General features: G+C 41.1%; 1 protein-coding gene across 2 annotated transcripts in view; it reads right to left on the bottom strand.

Annotated features, from left to right (window-relative positions):
- Window positions 1-949: 949 nt before the first annotated feature.
- LOC149456116 (omega-hydroxyceramide transacylase-like) overlaps window positions 950-24073 on the bottom strand; it is a 34899-nt gene continuing 11775 nt past the window's right edge. Inside the window, exons 3-7 of one of the 2 annotated variants that reach the window (XM_089685403.1) lie at window positions 20766-20831; window positions 15827-16036; window positions 4766-4919; window positions 3633-3672; window positions 950-1196 (exon numbers count right to left, since the gene is read on the bottom strand). In XM_089685403.1, the coding sequence (XP_089541529.1) occupies window positions 1163-1196; window positions 3633-3672; window positions 4766-4919; window positions 15827-16036; window positions 20766-20831 (504 nt within the window). In that variant the 3' untranslated portion in view covers window positions 950-1162. Of the gene's footprint in view, window positions 1197-3632; window positions 3673-4757; window positions 4920-15826; window positions 16037-20765; window positions 20832-24073 lie in introns of those variants that run through there. The other variant, XM_089685404.1, reaches the window with a different exon arrangement.

The following is a 24073-nucleotide window of genomic DNA, read 5'->3' as shown; positions in this document are numbered from 1 at the left end:
TATACTACTAATGACGGTGATCAACAAGTTATAATGGGACTGCAGGAATGTGGCAATCGACACTACCTGAAACTGACTAACTGCCGCTGACATCACTAGTGACAATAATATAGTGACAATACTATACACTGTCACTGTACTAATGACTGCACCACCATGCAAAAATGCAACACGTCTGCCAATACGTGTGGGTGCCATTACGAATTCATGGCACCCCAGGGTGTCTGCTAAAAAGAGCAGCGTGGTTTGCCAACCAGGTGGGAGCATGCCCAGGAGAAGTGGCAGATTGTCTGAGGACTAGCTGTAGTTGCCTTGTCTACCTGTGACTCTTCTGTAGGTACTGTAGCATGATGCATATGGTCTTGGGAGCCTGAACAGAGTCTTCTAAATGTGAGAGACAGTGAAACCTGGGAATAGATGTCATCAGAGAATGTGCCTGGCTCAGCAAAGCTATAGATGGGACATTTGGAGGAGAGTGTCAGTATACCAATGGAAGAACCTTGCCTACCCCCAAACTCTTAGATGTGGGTCCTGTTTTCTATTTTTCCATTGCACTGCAAAGATCTGAATGATTTAAGTCCAGAGCTTTTTTAGCTCTACTGTTACCCTGCTTTGGAGAGTCTTTTCGTGTCTTCTTCCTTTTATACAGCTGGTGCATTTCATTGTTTGATCACATGGACTTTTTTTTATTCCACTTGCTTAGTCATTTCCAGTTCATTTCTTTATTATGCCAGGACTTCTGTGCCCAAGTCATCTGGAGCATGTGTGAATGCAGATTCAATGTGTTTCTTCCTTGGCACTATTAACCACCTCATTGCAGTTCAGCTCATACAGTCCATCTGTAATTGTAGCCTTTAGGATATCCCCTTTTATGATGGCACAACTGTCACCTTGGAAGGTCACAACATTGCCTTGTTTTGTGAGCTGCTTTACTGACAAAAAAGATTAGTTTCTTTTCAAATGTTTTTTATTGAAATTTTAACAATTACATCAAAATAGAAATGTCCAAGATAGAAAATAAGTACAAACTTATCTTAGCACCATGGTGATAGCACGCTCTTAAAATTAAGAAAGATATCATATACTAGGCCTAGTCGGCCAACTAAGGTATACATAAACAAAACTAATCAATAATTGCACTTTTAGCTACCAACAATATTGGTTACAATTTAGGTATATTATACCAACATAGTGCACTAATTGCCATCACAGAAGAGCAGACCAATGTATGGCCGGATTTTCAGGTAGTATAGCGTTAGGGAGAAAAGAAAGGGAAGGGAAAAGAATGAGAAAAGAAAAAGGAGAAAAACAAAGGGTTAGAGGTTACAATCCATTTCTTCAGATTCACAATATGATAATCTCTAATTTGCAGAAAAGAGTGTAAGCCTCTGTTTGGTACAGTGTTCCCTATGTCAGCAAAAGTGCTGTAACCTAGATCCCTTAAAGGGTTGGTATTGAGATTAGGGATAAAGTATTCATACGCTGGTAATGGTATATCAATTTGAAGCTTGGGAGAGGATGATGATATTTTGTTCAGGTCAATTATCCACGCTTCAAGTGTTGCGGAGATGGACGGAAGAAATTTATTTAAGAGTTTGGGTGTAATGGATCTAGCTAATAGTAAGGCTTGAAGATCTTTATTGGGAACCACACTCTGCTCTATTTGTACCCATAATTTATCTGACGGGAAAGACCATGCCAGAAGTTGATCTAAAATGGCTGCATAATAGTAAATGGAAATTACTGGAAGACCTATACCTCCTTTAGATTTACAGTATATCCCCAGGAGCAGGACATCGCACATGAATGATGGAGCGGGCAGGACTTCCGGTTACCGTATTTTTCGCTCCATAAGACGCACTTTTTTCCCCCCAAAAAAGGGGGGGAAATGTCAGTGCGTCTTATGGAGCGAATATAAAGCGGCCGGTCTGGTATTTTTGCGGCCGCCATGTCAGAATACCGGGCCGGCCGCTCAGCTGTTGTCTCCTGCAGGGCCTTACCTGTTCCTCGCTCCAGCGCTGCACAGTCTTCCCGCACTGGCTTCTGTGACAGCCGGGTGCCCACTGCGCATGTGCTGCACTTTGTGAATGATCCGGTGTCTTCTGGGACACATGACAGGTCCCAGAAGGCGCCGGGCCATTCACAAAGCGCAGCGCTTCTCACGCATGCGCAGTGGGCACCCGGCTGTCACAGAAGCCGGCCCGGGAAGAAGAGGTAAGGACAACTCCGGAAGTGGGAGCGGGTACCTGAATTTGACAGGTACCCGCTCCCCCTCCCTCCCCAAAGGTCAGCAGTCTCTGGTCATTCCGTGCACTGTCTGCAGTCTCTGGTCATTCCGTGCACTGTCTGCAGTCTCTGGTCATTCCCTGCACTGTCTGCAGTCTCTGGTCATTCCCTGCACTGTCTGCAGTCTCTGGTCATTCCCTGCACTGTCTGCAGTCTCTGGTCATCCCCTGCACTGTCTGCAGTCTCTGGTCATCCCCTGCACTGTGTCCGCAGTCTCTGGTCATCCCCTGCACTGTGTCCGCAGTCTCTGGTCATCTCCTGTACCGTGTCCGCAGTCTCTGGTCATCTCCTGTACCGTGTCCGCAGTCTCTGGTCATCTCCTGTACCGTGTCCGCAGTCTCTGGTCATCTCCTGTACCGTGTCCGCAGTCTCTGGTCATCTCCTGTACCGTGTCCGCAGTCTCTGGTCATCTCCTGTACCGTGTCCGCAGTCTCTGGTCATCTCCTGTACCGTGTCCGCAGTCTCTGGTCATCTCCTGTACCGTGTCCGCAGTCTCTGGTCATCTCCTGTACCGTGTCCGCAGTCTCTGGTCATCTCCTGTACCGTGTCCGCAGTCTCTGGTCATCTCCTGTACCGTGTCCGCAGTCTCTGGTCATCTCCTGTACCGTGTCCGCAGTCTCTGGTCATCTCCTGTACCGTGTCCGCAGTCTCTGGTCATCTCCTGTACCGTGTCCGCAGTCTCTGGTCATCTCCTGTACCGTGTCTGCAGTCTCTGGTCATTCCCTGCACTGTCTGCAGTCTTTGGTCATCTCCTGTACTGTGCCTGCAGTCTCTGGTCATTCCCTGCACTGTCTGCAGTCTCTGGTCATCTCCTGTACTGTGTCTGCAGTCTCTGGTCATTCCCTGCACTATGTCTGCAGTCTCTGGTCATCTCCTGTACTGTGTCCGCAGTCTCTGGTCATCTCCTGTACTGTGTCTGCAGTCTCTGGTCATCTCCTGTACTGTGTCCGCAGTCTCTGGTCATCTCCTGTACTGTCCGCAGTCTCTCGTCATCTCCTGTACTGTGTCCGCAGTCCATTGGTTCAGAATATTTTTTTTTCTTGTTTTTTGCCTCTAAAACCTAGGTGCGTCTTATGGTCAGGTGCGTCTTATGGAGCGAAAAATACGGTAATTCTATTCCAGTCTAGTGGAATGCACACTGGAACACCAGTGACACTTCCTGGTTTATTACTGCGAACACCTGACTGCATATAAAACATTGTAAGTGCCTTTTTAAGCTGGTTTATGATTTAATAAAACGTCATAGGCTTCTCCTTTCCTTCTGCTGTGTATGCTCGGTGGTTATGGGAGGACTTAAGAGGCAAAGTAGGAAACAACATGTTACTTTGGTAACTTCTCTGACTTACCACACATTGTCCCTGGTTTCCATCTTCGGTCCTGAGGTGCCTATCATACCAACAAGCGGAGTTAGACTTTGTGTAAACAAGGGGTCTGGTTTATTAATACAGATTTTCTTTTTGACTTTTAAAAAAGTATTAATATTATTTTATATGAGTAAAAAAATAAAACACCTATGCTTATGTGGTTACCTGATGAATAATACCTTCATAAAATGTGCAGCTGCTGTTGTGAACAGCTGAGTGTTTTGAACAGAGATACAAATAAATGAAAAACAAACATCGCTCACACTTATATCTATACAAAATTGTGAATTAATGCAATATCAAAGGAAAACTGGCCCAAAATAGTAAAAAAAAAAAAAATCATTTTTTTTAAATTTAGCTGTGTGTTTAGTACTACCATAATCTACCACCAAAGAACAACCCAAAATAAATTTTCCAGCTCTTGACGATTGCAGTGATACCATATATGTGCCCAGAAACAATAGTGCACAATTTGTTTTGTTTTTTATTTTTAACTAAAACACACTGACACTTATATCAATTTTTTTTTTTTTTTAACAAACTTTTTTCCTCTATGCAAGGAGTTAGAGAGATACAATGTATCTCTCTCCTCCATTCATAGAGGAAAAAAAAAAAAAAAAGGCTATCAAAGCGATCATGTGACCTGGAATCAGGAGTCCCAGGTCCCGATTGTTAGAACGGGCCTTGGGGCTCTCAGTGACAGACAGATATGCAAATATACGGCCCCATGGAAAAAAGCCCAGTTCTGTGAGGCCACATATTTGTGTGACGTTGGCGTGAAGGGGTTAAAGATATCTGCAACGACTAATATTTGGTGTTCCAATTCCTGTAGACAACAATCAAGGCACCAGTGGAACTAACATTCATGCAAACACTAAGTTCATTAAATGGGTGGAATTAAAATGAAGAGCACCATATTAATCCATTCCCTAAATTAGGTATATTGTTCATAGCTTTAACCCTGTATGCAAGGGTCTATAATGAAGTCCAATAGCATTCAGCCAGTCAGAATTTGTATGCTTCCAGCGCATGGTTCCACTGTTCCAATTTGTGTTTTATATCTCCAGTACTGTTCTTCTCACTTCATTAAATTTAAATACTGATCTTCTATTTACCTGGTAACTTTTCATGTTGTCTCAGTTTATTGTCCTTGTTTCTCAAGACTCCATTGGTATGGTTTTGATCCCCAAGGTACAGTCGATGTTTACCATTCTTAATGAGATATAGAATAGCATCTTTATAGCCTTGGTAATAAAAGTCATTTAGCACCTGTGGGTGAAGAGGGTGATCTATTAAAAAGGTATGAACCATTACTTTCTACCTGTGATATTCATGCAATCTTTACTGCCAACTCTAGCTTACATATTGTTTCTCTTTCTGGATAAAAGGAATATATTCCACTTATTTTTATTTATTTCATGCTCAAAGCCATGCCCCAGTTTATGACTATGCAGTATAGCTTAGAGGAGAAGTCTGGGTGACAAAAAAAAAATTTAAATATTCAAACTCACCTCTTTGTTGTGCCATCAGTGTGATGCTGCAACTGTCCCATGCTGGTTCTAACACCCCAGTCACATCAAAGCCAATTTTGAAATCATGCGAATTACAGTGAGGTTGCACTATTTCAAAATCGGGTGACTTGCTGATTTGAGGTGCGATTTGCAAGACATCTGACACAGATGTCTATGCAAATCGCACTAAAAGTAGTACAGTTGTGTTCAAAATAATAGTAGTCAGACATCACTAACCTGATCAATCACTGTTTTTGGTAGAAATGATATTTCTACATGGCAAATAATTTACTAGCAGGTGTAACAGAGTAATAGAAATCCAACAGACCCAACAGTCATGACATTCATGCTGCTGATTCTGCGTAATTGAATCACTAATTGAAAGGGGCATGTTCAAAATAATAGCAGTGTGGAGTTCTATTAGTGAGGTCATTCATTCTTTGAAAAACAGGTGGCAATTATTGCCCTTATTTAAGGAAGAAAGGTAGCAAATGTTGTACATTTCTCTCTGAAATTCTGAGGAAAATGGGTTGTTCCAGACATTGTTCGGAAGAACAGCGTACCTTGATTAAAAAGTTGATTGGAGAGGGGAAAACATATAAAGAAGTGCTGAAAATGATAGGCTGCTCAGCTAAAATGATCGTAAATGCTTTAAAATGGCAACCAACACCTGAAAGACGTGGAAGAAAGCAAAAAACTACCATTCGAATGGATAGAAGAATAGCCAAAATGGCAAGGACTCTGCCAACAAACAGCTCCAGGAAGATCAAAGAAGGTCTAACGTTACCTGTGAGTACTGTTACAATTAGAAGACGCCTATGTGAAGCCAAGCTATCTGCAAGAAGCCCCCGCAAAGTCCCACTGTTGAAAAAAGAGACGTGCTAAAGAGGTTACAATTTGCCAAAAGAGCACATTGACTGGCCTAAAGAGAAATGGCGCAACATTTTGTGAACTGATGAAAGTAAGAGTGTTCTTTTTGGGTTTAGTGGCCGGAGACAGTTTGTCAGACGACCCCCAAACACTGAATTCAAGCCACAGTACACTGTGAAGACAGTGAAGCATGGTTGCGCAAGCATCATGATATGGGGATGTTTCTCATACTACGGTGTTGGGCCTATTTATCGCATACCAGGGATCATGGATCAGTTTGAATACATCAGAATACTTGAAGAGGTCATGCTGCCCTATGCTGAAGAGGAAATGCCCTTGAAATGGGTGTTCCAACAAGACAATGACCCCAAACACACCAGTAAACGTGCAACATCTTGCTTCCAGACCAACAAGATTGACGTTATGGAGTGGCCAGCCCAATCTCCAGATCTTAATCCAATAGAAAACTTGTGGGGTGACATCCAAATGCAGTTTCTGAGGAAAACCCCAAGAAATAGAGAAGAACTGTGGAATGTAGTCCAATCATCCTGGGCTGGAATACCTGTTCACAGGTGCCAGAAGTTGGTTGACCCCATGCAACACAGATGTACAGCAGTTCTCAGAAACAGTGCTTATACAACTAAATATTAATTAAGTGATTCAAAGGAAAGCAAAATCTTCAAACATTTTTCAGTTTATATAGTGAATGTTTGAGTTTGTAAAGAAGAACACAAACACTGCTATTTTTTTGAACAGTCTAATATTCACTTTTCTTCAATTTTGTTTAGAGGAACAACACAAATTTGATATATTTTTCTTCATGTTTTGATTTGGAATAGAATGTGTAGTGTTCCCAATGCGTTTGTGTGTATGGAAATAAAAGCTATTAGAAGGATGTTGAGCTTTATTCACCTTTTTTCAACACACTGCTATTATTTTGAACACAACTGTATATTATATATATATATATATATATATATATATATGTAAAAAATGTGATATTAAAAATAAATAAGTATGAAGACCAGACCAATAATTCAACAAGACGCATGTCATATAACAAAATGACCAATCATGAATAAAACCAAAACAGACATAATAGTACATAAAATAGATGTCCAGACTCCAAAGTAGTAGTGAAAAGTTTGATAAAAAACCTTTTTATAAAAAGGCAAAAAAATAAAACGGAGCATGTAAATGCAGAAATAGAGATGCAGAAATATAAATATGTATAAAATAGAAAAAGATCTATAAAATGATGTAAAATGTTAATGAAAGATAAGAACACGGATAAAAGGAAGGACAGGGTCTAACTGTTATCTATGAAACAGTTTATGTCCAGATCAATGTTTAGGCCATTTGGAGAAAGGGATCTTAATTCGATAATCCACTTGGTCTCTAATTGTGAGAGAGCTCTCCGTTTATGGCCACCACTCCAGTGTGGTGTGATAAGATCAATTCCATTGAACTTCAAATTAGTTGGATCTCTACAATGATGATCTCTAAAATGTTTAGAGAGGGAGTGTTCCTTGTAGCCCTTCTTAATATTGTAAATGTGCTCTCTAAGCCTATCTCTTAATCTTCTGGTGGTTCTGCCAATGTACTGTTTCTTGCATGGATATTCAAGCTAATAGACCACATGTGTACTATTGCATGAGATAAGAGAATTAATATTATAAAAATTCCCTGTTGTGTTGGATATAAAATCTGTAAACTTTGTGTTTATGAGAGCCATTATACTGACAGGCCATACATCTATTATATGGAAAAAAAAACCTTTTAATTCAAAAGGAAAATTATAAATTCTTAGGCGGATCAACCACATTAGGTGCCAAAGTGTGTCTCAGAGAAGGGGCTTTTGGAAAGGTGATTTCTGGATGGTTTGGCAGAATATCACCCAAAATGGGATCATTTTTTAGAATCGCCCAATTCTTTTTAATAATTTTTGTCACCTCTTTATGTTGTATTGAAAAATTTGTAATAAATTAAAAAAAAAGGAAAAAAAAGGCAAAAAAGTTTAGACCTTACTTTTTTATCTGATGTAAGTAAGTTCTTTGATACTGTTAATAGTGGTGAAGCGCTCAACTAAAATAATCAAAAAACTAGTGCAATACCTCCTTTGTAAATATACCCTGGTGATATAGTTATAAATGATACCTCTTAGACTAAAAATTATACGATGGTAACTAGTGCAATATCCTCATCCTGAAGAAGCCACGTGCTCGTGGCGCAACGCGTCGACGTATAGGGGTGACGTACTTCAGGTTCCGGGTTCGGACGCCATCTTTGGACACCTGTATACACCCATAGTACATGGGAACTGCTTTACTTTGCTGAAAGGACATGTGAGTGTAATGTTTTATTTTACAGATTAAGTGCATTAAACGGTGTTGCACTATGGAGATGTGATTTTGTTTTCCATATGCACCCTGTGTCTGTGTCCATTCTGTGAGGGGTATTGGAGTGTAACTGACTGCCTGGAGGAGGATCTTGAGCGGTGAAGGCAGTGGAGGAGGATTATATCTGGCAGAGTCCGTTTGGTGAGGGGAGCTATTGGAGTATTACTTACTGCCTGGAGGAGGATCATGGTCGGTGGAGGCAGTGGAGGAGAATTAATCTGGCAGAGATATATTTATATATAAAAAGCTCTGTGACCCGCAAGGGTCGAATGTGGAAGGTGAGGGGGCATTTTGGCTATCATTGAGGGGAGTCACGTCAAGATTTCACGAAGAGCACTATTGCAGCATGGAGTGATATTATTTGAACACTTTTTTTGCACAGTGTGGCATCACTATCTTATTTGATTTTTATTTAAATTGGTTTGATTAATTGTATTTGAGTATCTCTTTTTGCATAGGTTAACAAGTAATAATCGTTTATCACTACATCACTAGCTATTTAATATACAGTGATGAGGATATTGCACTAGTTACCATCGTATAATTTTTAGTCTAAGAGGTATCATTTATAACTATATCACCAGGGTATATTTACAAAGGAGGTATTGCACTAGTTTTTTGATTATTTTAGTTGAGCGCTTCACCACTATTATATTATTTTGTTTCACACATCTTGCGGTATAGAGAATAGGTGATAGCAGCTTACTCACTAGGTTCTGTGGAGCGCAGGGGGATTTCTATATATTTATTTTCTTTGATACTGTTGTCCAGAGTAGAATTGTCATAGCCTTTTTTCTAAAAACCTATCTTTAAGAACATCTGCTTGACAGCAATAATCATGAATATTTGCACAGTTGCTACGCAACATGAGAAATTGACTTTTAGGTATGTTATTCAGCCACACAGGATGGTGGCAGCTGTCCATGGGCAGAAAGCTATTTCTCTCTGTGCTCTTTAAGTTTTAGTAATGATATCAGTCCGGTCATTTATCAAAGTTAAGTCAAGAAAATTGTTTTCAATAAGATCATACTGGAAGGTTAATTTAATATTAAGATCATTAAAATGTAAAGTTGTAAAAAAATTTAAATAGAGAAAATTTCCTTGCCATAAAAGAAAAATGTCATCTATATACCGAAGGTAAAATACAAGGGAGGGCCAGTCTCTTGAATAATTCAGATCCTCCTCCCACCTGAACATAAATAAATTTGCTAGACTGGGAGCAAATTTTGCTCCCATAGCAACTCCAGTGATCTGGAGATAAAAAGCATAGTTAAACCAAAAATAGTTGTGGTACATAGCGAAATATAATAGGTCTAAAATAAACATTTTCTGTTGTCCAGGTATGTCCATGGACGCATTGAGATAAACTCTAACGGCTTCTATCCCGTCTACATGCTTGATATTGCTATATAAAAGCGGAAACATCCGCTGTGACTAGATAAGATGTCAAAGGTTAACACCTCCACCTATCAAAACATTTTTCACTATTAATTTGTAGTCTGGGCATCTATTTTCTTGTTCAAACAATTTTATTAACAATAAACCGGAATGACACAAACAAGGAGACATCATTAATGTATACTAGGCATTAATGTGACAGTAGGACATTATAAAATGAATGAGGGTCAAGGCATTAACGCCTATACATTTCTAACGGAAACAGGTAAGTAAAAATCAATGACAGATCACAAGATGGTATCAGCCAATCATGGCAATGTCTCCCAAGTGCATTAAAGAAATAGAGGGAAGTCTGGAGGGGGTCAGACAGGGGCGGAAGGGGGGGGGGAGGGGAAGAAGAACAACAACCATGACTCCATGATCATTCATCAAGTTCACAACAGCCTCTACGCGCTACGCACGAGGGGTTATGGACCATATCCTTGGCGTACAGTACTGAACTCAAGGGAGAAGCAGTGATTCGTCAAAGTTAGACGGAAGGAAATGCTCTACCCAAGGGCTCCATATGTGCAGGAATTTAGGGATCGTGTCAATAACTGTGGCTTCCACCTTTGCGTGTATCATGGCTTGTGTTATTCTGGTTTTGACGGCCGCGACACTAAGGGTAGGGGATTTCCAAGACTTTGCTATAACCTGTTTAGCCGCTGTCGTGACTTGCATAAGGAGCTTAAATTGCGAGTTGGAGATGCCAGAAGGGCATTGGTTGAGTAGGACTGTTGGGTCTGGCCGTATAGTGATAGTGCTAAATGTAGATATCATGGTAAAAATTTCATCCCAAAAGGTTCGGGCTACAGGACAGTCCCACCATATATGGTAATGTGTTCCCAGATCCGCACAGCCTCTGAAACAATTGGGCGAGTAATTAGGGGTAAATTTTGCGATTCTTGCTGGGACCAAGTACCAGCGGGTTAAAACTTTATAATTCGTTTCCAATGCTACAACGTTCTGTGAAGACGATTTTGTGTTGGCCCAAATGTGGTCCCAATCAGACGGGTCGAATTTCTTACCTAGATCCACTTCCCATTTATGGGTATATAGAGGGGGGGACATGGTGGTCGAAGCGGCGAAGAGTGAGTATAAGCAGGAGATAAGCCCACGTCTATGAGGGTCTTTGCAACACGCTCGTTCAAAGAGAGACATGGTGTCTGGCCGATTGGTTATTGTAGCGTATGGGGCGTAAAAGTGTTGTAGCTGCAAGTATCTAAATATCTCAGAGGCCGGGAGGCTATGCGTTTCCCGCAGCGAGGCAAAGGATTTAAACTTATTCCTCTGTAGGAAGTGATGCGTACGGAGCAAATTAGCAGAGGACCAGGCTTTGAATAAACGGGGTGTCTGCCACGCCGGGGGAAAAGCTGGGTTTCGCAGAAACAAGAGCATAGGATTATGTAGTGATTGGAGGTGGTAACGGGTTTTCAGTTTATCCCATAAGGATAAAAAATGAGAAGTGATGGGGTTGGTTATAGAGCGGCGGTCTATTGGCCTCAACCAGAGTAGGTTAGCGGTGGATAGGGGATCACATTCTATTGATTCAAGCGCAACCCATTGAGGGATTTCAAAGGTTGCATGATACTTAGGTAATTGGGCTAAATGCGCTGCTTGATAATGTTTGCTGATGTCGGGTAAGCCTAGACCTCCATCGAGTATAGGGTGGAGCGGGGTATACGAGGGCGAGTATTGCCCCATACATAGGAAAAGATGCGACGCTGTAGTGTGCGGAGGTAATGAGGGGGGACTGGGACTGGAAGGACTCTAAACAGATATAGAATTTTTGGGAGGATTGACATCTTGATAACTGCTATTCTGCCTAGCCATGCGAGGGGGAGGGAAGACCATTTGGACAGAAGGGCAGAGAGATGGTTTAGCATCGGAAGATAGTTAGCTGCGTAAAGGTCTGATAACTTAGGGGTCAGTTTGATTCCCAAGAAAGGGATATGACACTGTGACCAAAGGAATGGTAAAATCTGTTTCAGATGCGTCAACTCTTTAGGGGGGAGAGAAATGTTGAGTGCTGTAGATTTATTCGGGTTTATTATTAGACCAGAAAGCGCGCCAACGCCTCGAGAAGCTGGAGTAGGGAGGGAGAAGAAGTCAACGGAGACGTGAGAAAGAGCAAGACGTCATCCGCAAAGAGACATAACTTATGGTGTGTGCCCCCTATCTCGAGTCCCCTGACATCCAGGTTAGCTCTAATTAAGAGGGCTAGGGGCTCTATAGCCAGAGCAAAGAGCAAGGGGGACAGAGGGCAGCCCTGTCTCGTGCCCCAAGAAATCGGGAACTGAGCTGACCTGTGCCCCAGATACCTAATTCTGGCCGAAGGCTCTCGATACAGCGAGAAGATCCAGGTTAAGAAATGTGGGCCAAAACCCCACCGATGCAAAATATAATCGAGGTATGGCCATGAGACTGTATCAAATGCTTTCCGGATATCTAGAGACAAGAAATATGCGGGAATATTACGGGATCTTGCTAAGTTTGCCAAAAGGGATGCACGTCTGATGTTATCTCCCGCTTGTCTAGTTGGGATAAAGCCCACTTGGTCATTATGAATTAAAGAGCCAATATACAGGTTAAGACGTGAAGAAAGGACTTTTGCTAGCAGTTTGATGTCAATGTTAAGGAGAGAGATTGGCCTATAGTTGGACCACTGCGTGTCATCAGAATTCGGCTTTGGGATCATTGAAATGTTTGCTTGCACTGTTTCATGATTGAAGGTTTGGCCAGATAGTAAAGCGTTAAAAGCATTAGTGAGGATGGTGTAAGGAGATGAGCAAATTTTTTATAGTAAGTGGCTGAGAAGCCATCTGGCCCTGGGCGTTTACGTAGCTTTAGACTTTTAATAGCGTCTAAGGTTTCGGCTTGGGAGATGGGTCGTTCAAGTGCCGCTAACTGGCACTCTCTGGGCATCTACTGTATTTTATGTACTATTATGTCTGTTTTGGTTTTATTTATGTTTGGTCATTTTGTTATATGACAGGAGTCTTGTTGAATTATTTCGGTCTGGTCTTCACGCTTATTTTTAATATCAGATTTTTTTACAATATATATATTTTTTTGGGGGTTATATTAGTTTAAATTATAGTATAATTATTATATTTTATTTTAAGTCTTTCATCATAATTTTTTTGTGTGATCATTTTTATTGTTTTAGGTCTATTTTTGCTCAGCACTCACTGTTTTATATACTTACTGTTACTTTTCATATAATAATATGTTTTATGGGTTATTTATTGCCCAGTAGGCTGCACATTATTATTATTTTTTAATTTGATATATTTATTTTGTATTTCTCACACCTAATTTATTTGTGACTTGTAGTCCGTTTTCATAATGGATATCTAATGATATACTAAAAACTGCCTATGACTGTATGGAGAATGTGTTGGTCTCCAAGAAAATGGTGGCTTATATACATTTGATTTCCTATACAAGTTACTTATTAATTGTGAGGTTGTTCACTAATTTTATTTTTTTAATTTCTCATGCTATATTAGCAGAGATTTGTAGCACACCATTTTATAGACATATAATTATGTATTTTGATAATTCTATTATTGTATGGAGACCGTTTTGGTCTCTGACAAAATGGCGGCCTTCAAGGATATGGTCCCCTGTATAATTTAGCCTTCAACATCATGGCGATCCGTTGGTTTTATCCAGGATCGTTTCTTTTCATTTCCATGCATTTCTACATCTTTATATGTGAACCAGTACAGCCACCTGGTCAATCTGTGCCTCTGTTGTTTCCACCATGGGAACTCTGACGTATTGTCCTTTCCCCGGGTCCGTCCCGCTCGTGCATGCGCGGTATGCCGTCATGACGCTCCCCCGTGCATGCGCGAGGGACTATTTAAGTCATGGCGTCCTCCGGGTAGGCTCATCCCTTTGATAACGTGCTAGTGCGCGGAACGCGTCAGAGAGGAGCCTACCAGAGTGACGTCATGCCGCACATGGCCACCAGGAAGACCGGCGGCCATTTTACCTGCTTTATATCCCATGTGAGTGCTCTCTTATCACGTTTGTTACTGAAGCCATAATAAAGAAAAGACTACACTATTAGCACCGATTTGGTCTCTGGCTCATGTTATGCGAGCCCCATCAATTTACGCAGCGCTTTACATACACATTTATTATACATGCACATCAGTCCCTAACCCACAAGGGGCATACAATCTAAGGTCCCTAACTCACATTCATATATAAGGGCCAATTTAGACAGGATCCAATTAACCTACCAGCATGTCTTTGGAGTGTGGGAGGAAACCGACGCAGGCACAGGGAAAACATGCAAACTCCAGTCAGGAGGTGCCGTGGCAACCAACGACCCTAGTACTGCCAGGCAGAGGTGCTAACCATTTAGCCACTGTGCATATTTAGACATATAATTACCATATGTATTTTGAGAATTCGATTATTGTATGGAGACTGTTTTGGTCTCCAACAAAATGGTGACCTTCAAGCATATGGTTCCCTGTATATTTAGGCTCATCCCTTTGATAACATGCTGGTGCACGAAACGTGTCAGTGAGGAGCCTACCAGAGTGACATCATGCCGCACACGGCCACCAGGAAAGCCGGTGGCCATTTTATCTGCTTTATATCCCATGTGAGTGCTTTCTTATCACGTTTGTTACTGAAGCCATATTAAAGAAATACTACACTATTAGCACCTATTTTGTCTCTGGCTCATGTAATGTGAGCCCCTAAGGTGGTGATATCGCCCAAATCTCTGATGCTTCTGATCTGGTGGTCTGATATTAACATGGAGCTGTCCCCGCGAGAGTTTTGGTTTGATGGTCTGATGACAACAGTGAGCTGTCCCTAGGAGCTGAGTGTGCCCTATGTGCCTGATGACCCCGCAGCCCCTGCCCAGACTCTGGATGACCACTGCTGGATATTTATATACATGCGCATATCTCATGCGCTTCTGGTGTGTGCATTCATATTACCAGCCCTCACCATTTAGGATCACCAAATTTTTTGGACTTTATTTACATTCTTGCTTATGATGCACTACCGTCACTTTATATATTGATTTTATATTTATTCGTTTATTACATCATTAAGAGACGATTTATCACAATATCACTTTACAAGCGCAGCACTAGCGCTCACCTTTTACCATTCATTTTTATCTTTTTATTTGTAGCACTGCATTTATATCAAGCTCAAGGACTGGTTACTGTCTCCTGGATGCAAGTCTGTGGGAAGGAAATACGTGTTGCCTAGCTGAGCAGGACTATAGGGGGACCCAAAACTCAGCAACTCCTAAGGGGGTAGCGCTACACAAGGAATGTTAAAGTGTAGCTATGGGCAAAATAAAAAAATGACATATGCTTTAGTCTGTCAATTACATTAACCCAAGAGTTTTTGGTTTTCCCCCTTGAAATATAATTTCAGTACATTACCGGTTGATCCTACCAGTGGACCAGTTTTCCCCCTTCCTTTAACAGTGTGACAGGGGGTTGCTCTACAGTCTGAGGATCTTAAAGTCCAACTAACACTAGATGTTCATCTAAGTAAGACAAACAATTTAAAACCACACTCCAGCCAAGCCTTTTAAAAATGTACAGAAACGAGATTTGTTTTCTTTTGAATGATTGGTTTACAACTAAGGCTACATTCACACTGGCGATTTCGGCTGGTACAAATTGTAGTGTCAGGAATCAGAAGATTCCTGCTGCGGTGCGGGTGGGTGTGGCAGCTGGCCCCATTCACTATAATAACAGGTCGCTGGTGGCTGCAGGTATTCGTGGCTGTCTGCACAGTCAGCAATTACCTGCGATGATGGATGCATACCATCACCATATCATTCATAGAAATGTGTTACTTTGCCATTTCTTTCCTGCCACTGGTGCTCTTCCCATATGCCAGTTCTGGCAGTAAGGTCAATTCCTTCCAAATGCAGTAGAATCTATTAAGGCAGTTTCATGATACTTACAAAGGACGGAGGTGGGAATAAGGAATAGCTCACTCTGCACATATTTTGGACAGATAGCTGGAAGCTGGTATTAACAATTTGAAGGCATAAATGGCTGACAGGACAGTCTCGAGGGCAAATGTCAATCTCTCCAGTGAAAGGTGACACTGTAATGATGGACTGTAGGTCATAAAATGGTTGGAAATTTGATAATCCTCCATCAATATACCTCTGTTGAAAAAAAACAAAACAAAAAGCTTATGATTAAAGTGGTAAAACAGACATAGATGTGTTACCTAAATAGCAAGAAAACCTAATCTAATGCAATTTTAACCACTTGCCTACTTATATCCCCTTCCTGCCCAGGCCAATTTTCAGCTTTCAACACTGTCACACTTTGAATGACAATTGCGTGGTCATGCAACACTGTACCCATATGACATTTTTAGCATTTTTTTGAGACAGCTTTCTTTTGGTGGTATTTGATCCACCTCTGGGTTTTTATTTTTTGCTAAAGAAACCAAAAACAACTGAAAATTTTGAAAAGAAAATAGTTATAAAATTTTGTAAAAAGGCGATTTTTCTCCTTCACTGATGTGCGCTAATGAGGCTGCAGTGATGAGCATTGACAGGAATCACTAATGAGCATTGAAAGGATACTGATAGGCGGCACTGATAGGTAGCACTGAAGGGCAGCTCAGATGGGCACTGATATGTGGCATTGATTTGCACTGGTAGGCACTGATGTGGCATTGATGTGGCACTGATGAACACTGACAGGTGGCATTTATGTGGCTACACTGATCATCAGGGCACACTGACCATCAGTGCCCTGATGATCAGTGTACATGTCCCTTCTGACGAATGCCGATTACCAGCTCTCCTCTCCTCACGAGCTGTCACCGTGACAGCTCGTGAGGAGGGGTATGCCGATAACCGGCATTTCCTTATTTACATGTGATCCGCTGTGATTGGACACAGCGGATCACATGACAGAGCCAACGTCATTGGCTCTGTTGATCAGTGATGCGCTGTGTCCCAGGGACACAGTGCACCACCGATCGCCACGCTGAGCACCCCAGGGAGCGCACACGTGCGGTTAGAGTGGGAGTACGTCATATGATGTCCTCCCAGAACAAGAGAACCACCTTGCGCCTGTCATTACCTTATATGGCGGATGGGAGGCAGTTAAAGAAGAAAAAAAATAAAAATAAAAAAGTGTGTGTATATACATACATACCATATAACATGAGGTCAAAATTCAACACTTTCACATTTGTATGCAATCAGGAGGGTAAATCTAAAGGAAATTGAATAAGAAAATTGTATAATGTATTTCCAGCTTTAGAAGGAAAGCTTTTCCAGCTTTCAGGCTGCTGAGGTGATTATCTAACTGCCTTTCTGGTGCTATTGTGTTGGTTCTCACTGCTAGACCTCTTTAGCAAGTTCTCACAGCTGTATACCCCCATAAACCAGAGAAAGGTTTACTTTCATGCTATGTATCAACATCCACAGTTCACATTTCATACATAATGATATAACAGCTCAGTGCACACAGCCTGTGACAGTCACTTGCTCATTTTGCATATTTTCACTTGTATTTAATAAAATAAGTGAACTTAACGGGTCATTTTTAACTATTCAATTGTACATAAATTTTACAGCAGTATTCTGCTTTTAAATAATCACAGCCCTTCTGGAAAACATCCAATTACATCCACTAACTGGTAACTTTGTCAGATCATAGACTGCCATCTAGTGGATAAACATTTAAATGTACTGTGTTTAAATTCATAAGGAAACCATTCTATTGTCTTACAGTTAGGTCCATATATATTTGGACACAGGCACAATTTTACTTTTTTTTTCAAGGTATTTACTAAAACATATTCAAGCTATAGTTATATAATGGATATGGATGGAAAGTGCACATTCTCAGGTTTAATTTTGAGGGTATGTACATCCAAATTGGAGGAAGGATTTAGGAATTACAGCTCTTAAGAGTAGCCATCCCCCCCTTTTTCAAGGGACCAAAAGTAAATGGACAATTGAATCAAAAGCTGTTTCATGGCCAGGTGTGGGCTACTCCATTATTTCTTCATCAACTAATCAGGTAAAAGGTGTGAAGTTGATTCTAAGTGTGGTATTTGCATGTGGAATCTATTGCTGTGAACCTACATCATGCGTTCAAAGGAGCTGTCCATGCAAGTGAAACAGGCCATTGTAAGGCTTCAAAAACAAAACAAATCCATCAGAGAGATAGCAGCAACATTAGGAGTGGCCAAATCAACAGCTTGGTACATTCTGAGGAAAGAAGAACGCACTGGTGAGCTCAGTAACATAAAAAAGGCACATATGTCCACGGAAGACAACAGTGGTGGATGATCGCAGGATCCTCTCTATGGTAAAGAAAAACCCATTCACAACATCCAGACAAGTGAAGGACACTCTCCAGGAGGTGAGCGTATCATTATCAAAGTCTACAATCAAGAGAAGACGTCTTTGGACAGATGAAACGAAGATTAATCTGTTCCAGAATGAGGGGGAAGAAAAAAAAAAAAAAAAAAGTGTGGAGAAGGCTTGGAACAGCTCATGATCCAAAGCACACAACGTCATCTGTAAAACATGGTGGAGGCAGTGTGATGGCATGGCCATGCATGGCTTCCACTGGCACTGGGTCATTGGTGTTTATTGATGATGTGACAGAAGACAGAAGCAGCCGGATGAATTCTGCAGTGTTTAGAGATATACTGTCAGGCCAGATTCAGCCAATGCAGCAAAGTTGATTGGACAGCGCTTCCCAATACAGATGAACAATGATCCAAAACACGCTGCAAAACCATGCTAAGAGCTTTTGAAGGAAAAGAAGTGGAATATTCTGCAATGGCCGAGTCAATCACCTGGTCTCAACCCAACTGAGCATGCATTTCACTTGCTGAAGGCAAAACTAAAAGGCAAAAAGACCCACAAACAAGGAACAACTGAAGACCGCTGCAGTTAGAGCCTGGCAAAGCATCAGAAAGGAGGAAACCCAGTCTTTGGTAATGTCCATGGGTTCCAGACTTCAGGCAGTCATTGCCAGTAAAGAATTCTCAACAAAATATTAAAAGTGAACATTTTATTTATGATAATAATCATTTGTCCAATTACATTTGATCCCCTGGGACTGTGTATAAAAATGGTTGCAGTGCCTAAAAAGTTGTACTTCATATTTATGTTCAATCCCTTGCAGCGCTTACCTTGTCCTTCGCTCCCGCGATGTGTCCCCTGCAGCGTCCCCGGCCATCTCCTTCGGCCGATGCCGGCATCCGGCTTCCGTGTTCCTGTCCCTGTGACGTCGGGACAACACTGTTGTTCTGGCATCCATTGTGAGGATCTAACAAAATATGAGCTTGAAGGACTACTCCAACTCCATGGGCAGCTTCCTGAACCATTGGGAGAGGGACAACCTCGTTTTTGGAGCCATAAAAAAGAGATCTGTTACCAGCACTGGAAAGACATATTCCATCACAACAGAATGGGGCTTTGCATAGATTTGGATTGAAAGGCTAAAATTTTAAGTTTTAAACACTTCTGAGCCGCTTCCTGGGCTACCCCAGATACTCCAAATGAGGAGTCAGTTCCAGTGAATATTTTCAAGGTGTCAGGGTCCACTTGAACTGCCGCAAACTTCTAATCGGTCAAGCCAAGTTGTCCTACAGAGCCTGCCTCAACCGCTCTCTCAACGTCAGATTGTCTAAGCATCTCACAATGGGGATGCCACAACAGAACAGCAGGGCTAACACTGGTGGACAGTTGAAAGACCAAGAGGACAGAGCCACAAACTAGAAAGCAGGGGCTCAACAATGAAAATTCCAGATTCTAATAAAAGACACATAGAATGTAGATATCCAAGACCGTTCTCACACAGGAACTGGAACAATAACACTGAGATTCTGGAGTCCTGAGAGGGCATGATGGAGATCTGTTAAAATGGTAGTAAAGTCCCCCTTGTTTATTTGTACCTAAGCAATAATAAGGCTTAGCTGTAGGTACAGTAAATATCTCATAAGTGTGCACTGCTTAGGAGAGATTTACTTTAGTAGCAGCTGGTGACATCACCGGTGCATGTACACTGTGCACTCAATGGATGGCCTGCTGTCTTGAGAGAGTTGTGCCATGGCCATGACTCCCATGCACATGCATGGGAGGAGTGATGTCATTGCAGCTCAGCCATTCAAATGGCCCAGAAGGAAGACAAGGTGAAGATGGAAGCCCTGTTAGCAGTAACATGCCACTAGAAGGCTTCCTTTTAAAAGGCAAGTATTTCATAATATATGTGATTAGCACTTTATGCCATTATCCCGCAGGGGACCAATTTTTCTTTTTGTGGTTTACTACTGCTTTAAGCTGTGGGGTAAAAAAGGAGGGGTTGGAGGTGAGAATCTGTTTGTAGCCCTAGGATACAATGCCTCCAAATGGAGTAGATGCAAGTTGTCTAAGTGTTCCTGCACTGTAAAAGTGGGGGTTCACCTGCAAGCCTATGGGAAAGCTCGTCTAAGAATTTGATGGTCAGACCTTGTAGACAGACTGGAAACCTGGAATGGAGGATCTTGATGAGCAAGCAGAGAAACAAAAAACAAGAATGTTTTGGTTGCAGTGAATCTGAACTTTATCCCCAAACATAACTTTTGTCTTTTTTTTTTCTATTTCAGCCTCCTTTATATTCTACCAGATCTTACATACCAACCTAGGGCACTGTAATGCTAAAAAGCAGCAAAAACAGGCAAAAATGTTTCCCAATAGCAACATCAGATTCAAGCTTTCAGAGTATAGATATTGGCTACTAGTGAAAATGACGATATAACGTGAGCAAACAATACTTCCTGATAAAATATGACATCTGGTAAAAAAAAAAAAATGTACATTTGTAGTCAATAATTTGGGTATCATACTTTATAAAGAAATTATTGTAACTTACCACGCCTCGGAATGAAGGTGGGACAAAGCCACAGTAAAGGGGAACAAAGCAGCTACAGAGCAAAGCCTGTAATGATACAATCAAAATGTTCTTAGTAAAAGGAATACCATCCTGGAAGAAGCATAAGGTGATGGAATATGTTGTCCTAAAGCCCACATCCAGGAATAAGAAAAAAAAAAAAAATTATATATATTAGTAAAAAAAAAATTGCATCGAACTTTTAAAAAAAAATGCTTTTGATTTTAGGTAAACTTTGAGCCTCTCAACCAAATAGGACTAAAAGTTCTTTAAGTAGGTGACTGGCTTTTAGTTGATTAATTAGCAGTATAGTTCAACAGTTTTAGCACAGAAACGAACAAGCATTTTGTACATGAGGGTCAGAATTCCTTATCTGTGACTCAAAGGGTATGCAAACTTTTTAGCACACTGACGTGAAAGATTTCCTTTGTTTTTCATCAGGACAGGAAGTGATGGGAAATCTCAAAAACAGGGACAGACAAAAATACATTTTCCTGCAGTCTGCAGCTTCCATATCCTTCTCCCCACCGTCACTGTCATAACCACAGAAATCTATGAAAAAAATCTTCCCAAGGAGATCAGAGATAAAAACCTGATAGAAATGTTAACTTCTCTCTGTGTTATCAAAAACTAAAATAATAATAATATATATATATATATATATATATATATATATATATATATTTATATATATATATATTATATTATATTATATACACACACATATACATACATACACACACACAGACACACACACTTGCAAGAAAAAGTATGTGAACCCGTTGGGATTACGTGGCGTTTTGCATGAATTGGGCATAAAGTGTGCTCTGAACGTCATCTAAGTCTCAACAATAGAAGAACACAGTCTGCTGAACATAATACTACACAAACATTAGATGTTGCCATGGTTTAATTGCACATAACATGTAAACATTCACAGTGCAGGGAGGAAAAAGTATGTGAACCTTTGGACTTAACAACTGGTTGACCCTCCTTTGGCAGCAATAACCTCAACCAAACGTTTCCTGTAGTTGCAGATCAGACCTGCACAACGATCTGGAGTAATTTTGGACCACTCCTCTTCACAAAACTGTTTCAGTGTAGCAATATTCTTGGGATGTCTGGTGTGAATCGCTCTCTTAAGGTCATGCCACAGCATTTCAATCGGGTTGAGGTCAGGTCTCTGACTGGGCCACTCCAGAAGGCGTATTCTGTGCTGTTGCAGCCATTGTTTTGTTGAATTACTTGTATGCTTTGGGTCATTGTCCCATTCTCTGCGGAGCTTCAGTTGGCGGACAGATGGTCGTACGTTTTCCTGCAAAATGTCTTGATAAACTCTGGAATTCATTTTCCCATCAATGACAACAATCCATCCAGGCCCTGAGGCAGCAAAGCAGCCCCAAACCATGATGCTCCCTCCGCCATGTTTTACAGTGGGGATGAGGTTTTGATGTTGGTGTGCTGTGCCTTTTTTTCTCCACACATAGTGTTGTGTGTTCTTCCCAAACAACTCAATCTTGGTTTCATCTGTCCACAGTATATTTTGCCAGTAGTGCTGTGGAACATCCAGGTGCTCTTTTGCAAACTTCAAAACGTGCTGCAATATTCTTTTTGGACAGCAATGGCTTCCTCCATGGTGTCCTCCCATGTACTCCATTCTTGTTTAATGTTTTCCTTATTGTAGATGTGTCAACAAAAATGTTAGCATGTGCCAGAGATTTCTGTAGGTCTTTAGCTGACACTCTGGGATTCTTCTTTACCTCATGCAGCATTCTGCGCTGTGCTCTTGCAGTCATTTTTACAGGACGACCATGCCCAGGGAGAGTAGCAACAGTGCTAAACTTTCTCCATTTGTAGACAGTCTGTCTTACCATGGACACATGAACATCAAGGCTTTTGGAGATACTTTTGTAACCCTTTCCAGCTTCATGTAAGTCAACAATTCTTGATCGTAGGTTTGCTGAGAGCTCTTTTCTGCGAGGCATGGTTCACATCAGACAGTGCTTCTTGAAACCAGTAAACCCAAAACAGGTGTGTGTTTTTTAAGGGCAGGACAGCTGTCAGCAACACATCCAATATCATCACACTGATTGGAGTCAAGGTTGGCTCACTCCTGCTCCAATTAGCTCTGGGAGAAGTCATTAAGCTAGGGCCTCACATACTTTTTCCTCCCTGCACTGTGAATGTTTACAGGTTATGTGCAATTAAACCATGGCAACATATAATGTTTGTGTAGTATTATGTTCAGCAGACTGTGTTCTTCTATTGTTGTGACTTAGATGACGTTCAGAGCACATTTTATGCCCAATTCATGCAAAACGCCACGTAATCCCAAGGGGTTCACATACTTTTTCTTGCAACTGTATATATATAAAAATGGACATAGGCTTTAAAAATGCATTCAAATAGAAAATCAAAAGGCCCAATGGACATTGGCACGGTTAGGCCTGCACAGAAATGAAGTAACCAATTGGTGCGGTTTAAAAAAAAAAGCAAAAACTTTTCAATTACCATCTTTGCTCCCCTTTCATAAAAAATGCTTGCCAGACCTTAGATTGCATTGACTTCAATTTCTGTTGTAAGGGGTCATGCACAAGGGTAAATTATTTGGTGCAGCACTATAAGTGAGACTACCCAAAGCATGAAATCATGCAACAAACTTCAGTAAACAGAGTGTGCCATAGTGAGTTCACAGTGAATAAATAATAAAAAGTCTAGTAATGGTGATTCTTCACAGTATTTTGCACTGATATACATAAAAGTGCCTGTGACACCCAGCAACGCTCCTATTAGATGCACCACATGTCTCCACACAGAAATAACCACTGATGAAGGCACATCTTGTGGGCGTAACGCGAAAGATGGAGACAGGGACATTATGTCATCACTCTATCCGAAAGCCGCTGGGTGAGTCAGTGTAGAAGTTACAACAGAACTCGTGCCTGGCTGCTGCATGATCCTGCGTTAAATCTATATTCCATTTTTTTATGAGTACAATATTGCTGTATATTTTAATAAATCATTATACAGAGAGCACTAGGAGTGTTTATTTTTCTCTGATGGAGGAGAAAGGGGGAAGAGTGCATTATTGACCCAAGTAGGGAAACATTTTTGCTGCTGTGGTGTGAAATCCCTGGATTAATGAAAAGGTTTTATACATCTGGTATTAAGACCTCTTATAACTTGGAGGTCTTTGGAGAGGTTTGTTTATATGTGACTTTTTATTATTCATTCATAGTTTATGGACTTATTATAGCACACTCTTAACTGTTGCTGAAGTTTGTTGAATG

The sequence above is a fragment of the Staurois parvus genome, unplaced genomic scaffold (assembly GCF_062004578.1).
Source record: "Staurois parvus isolate SC_StPar_1 unplaced genomic scaffold, SC_StPar_1.0 ptg000375l, whole genome shotgun sequence".
NCBI classification, from domain to species: Eukaryota; Metazoa; Chordata; class Amphibia; order Anura; family Ranidae; genus Staurois; species Staurois parvus.
This window is presented reverse-complemented; position numbering and strand designations above follow the sequence as displayed.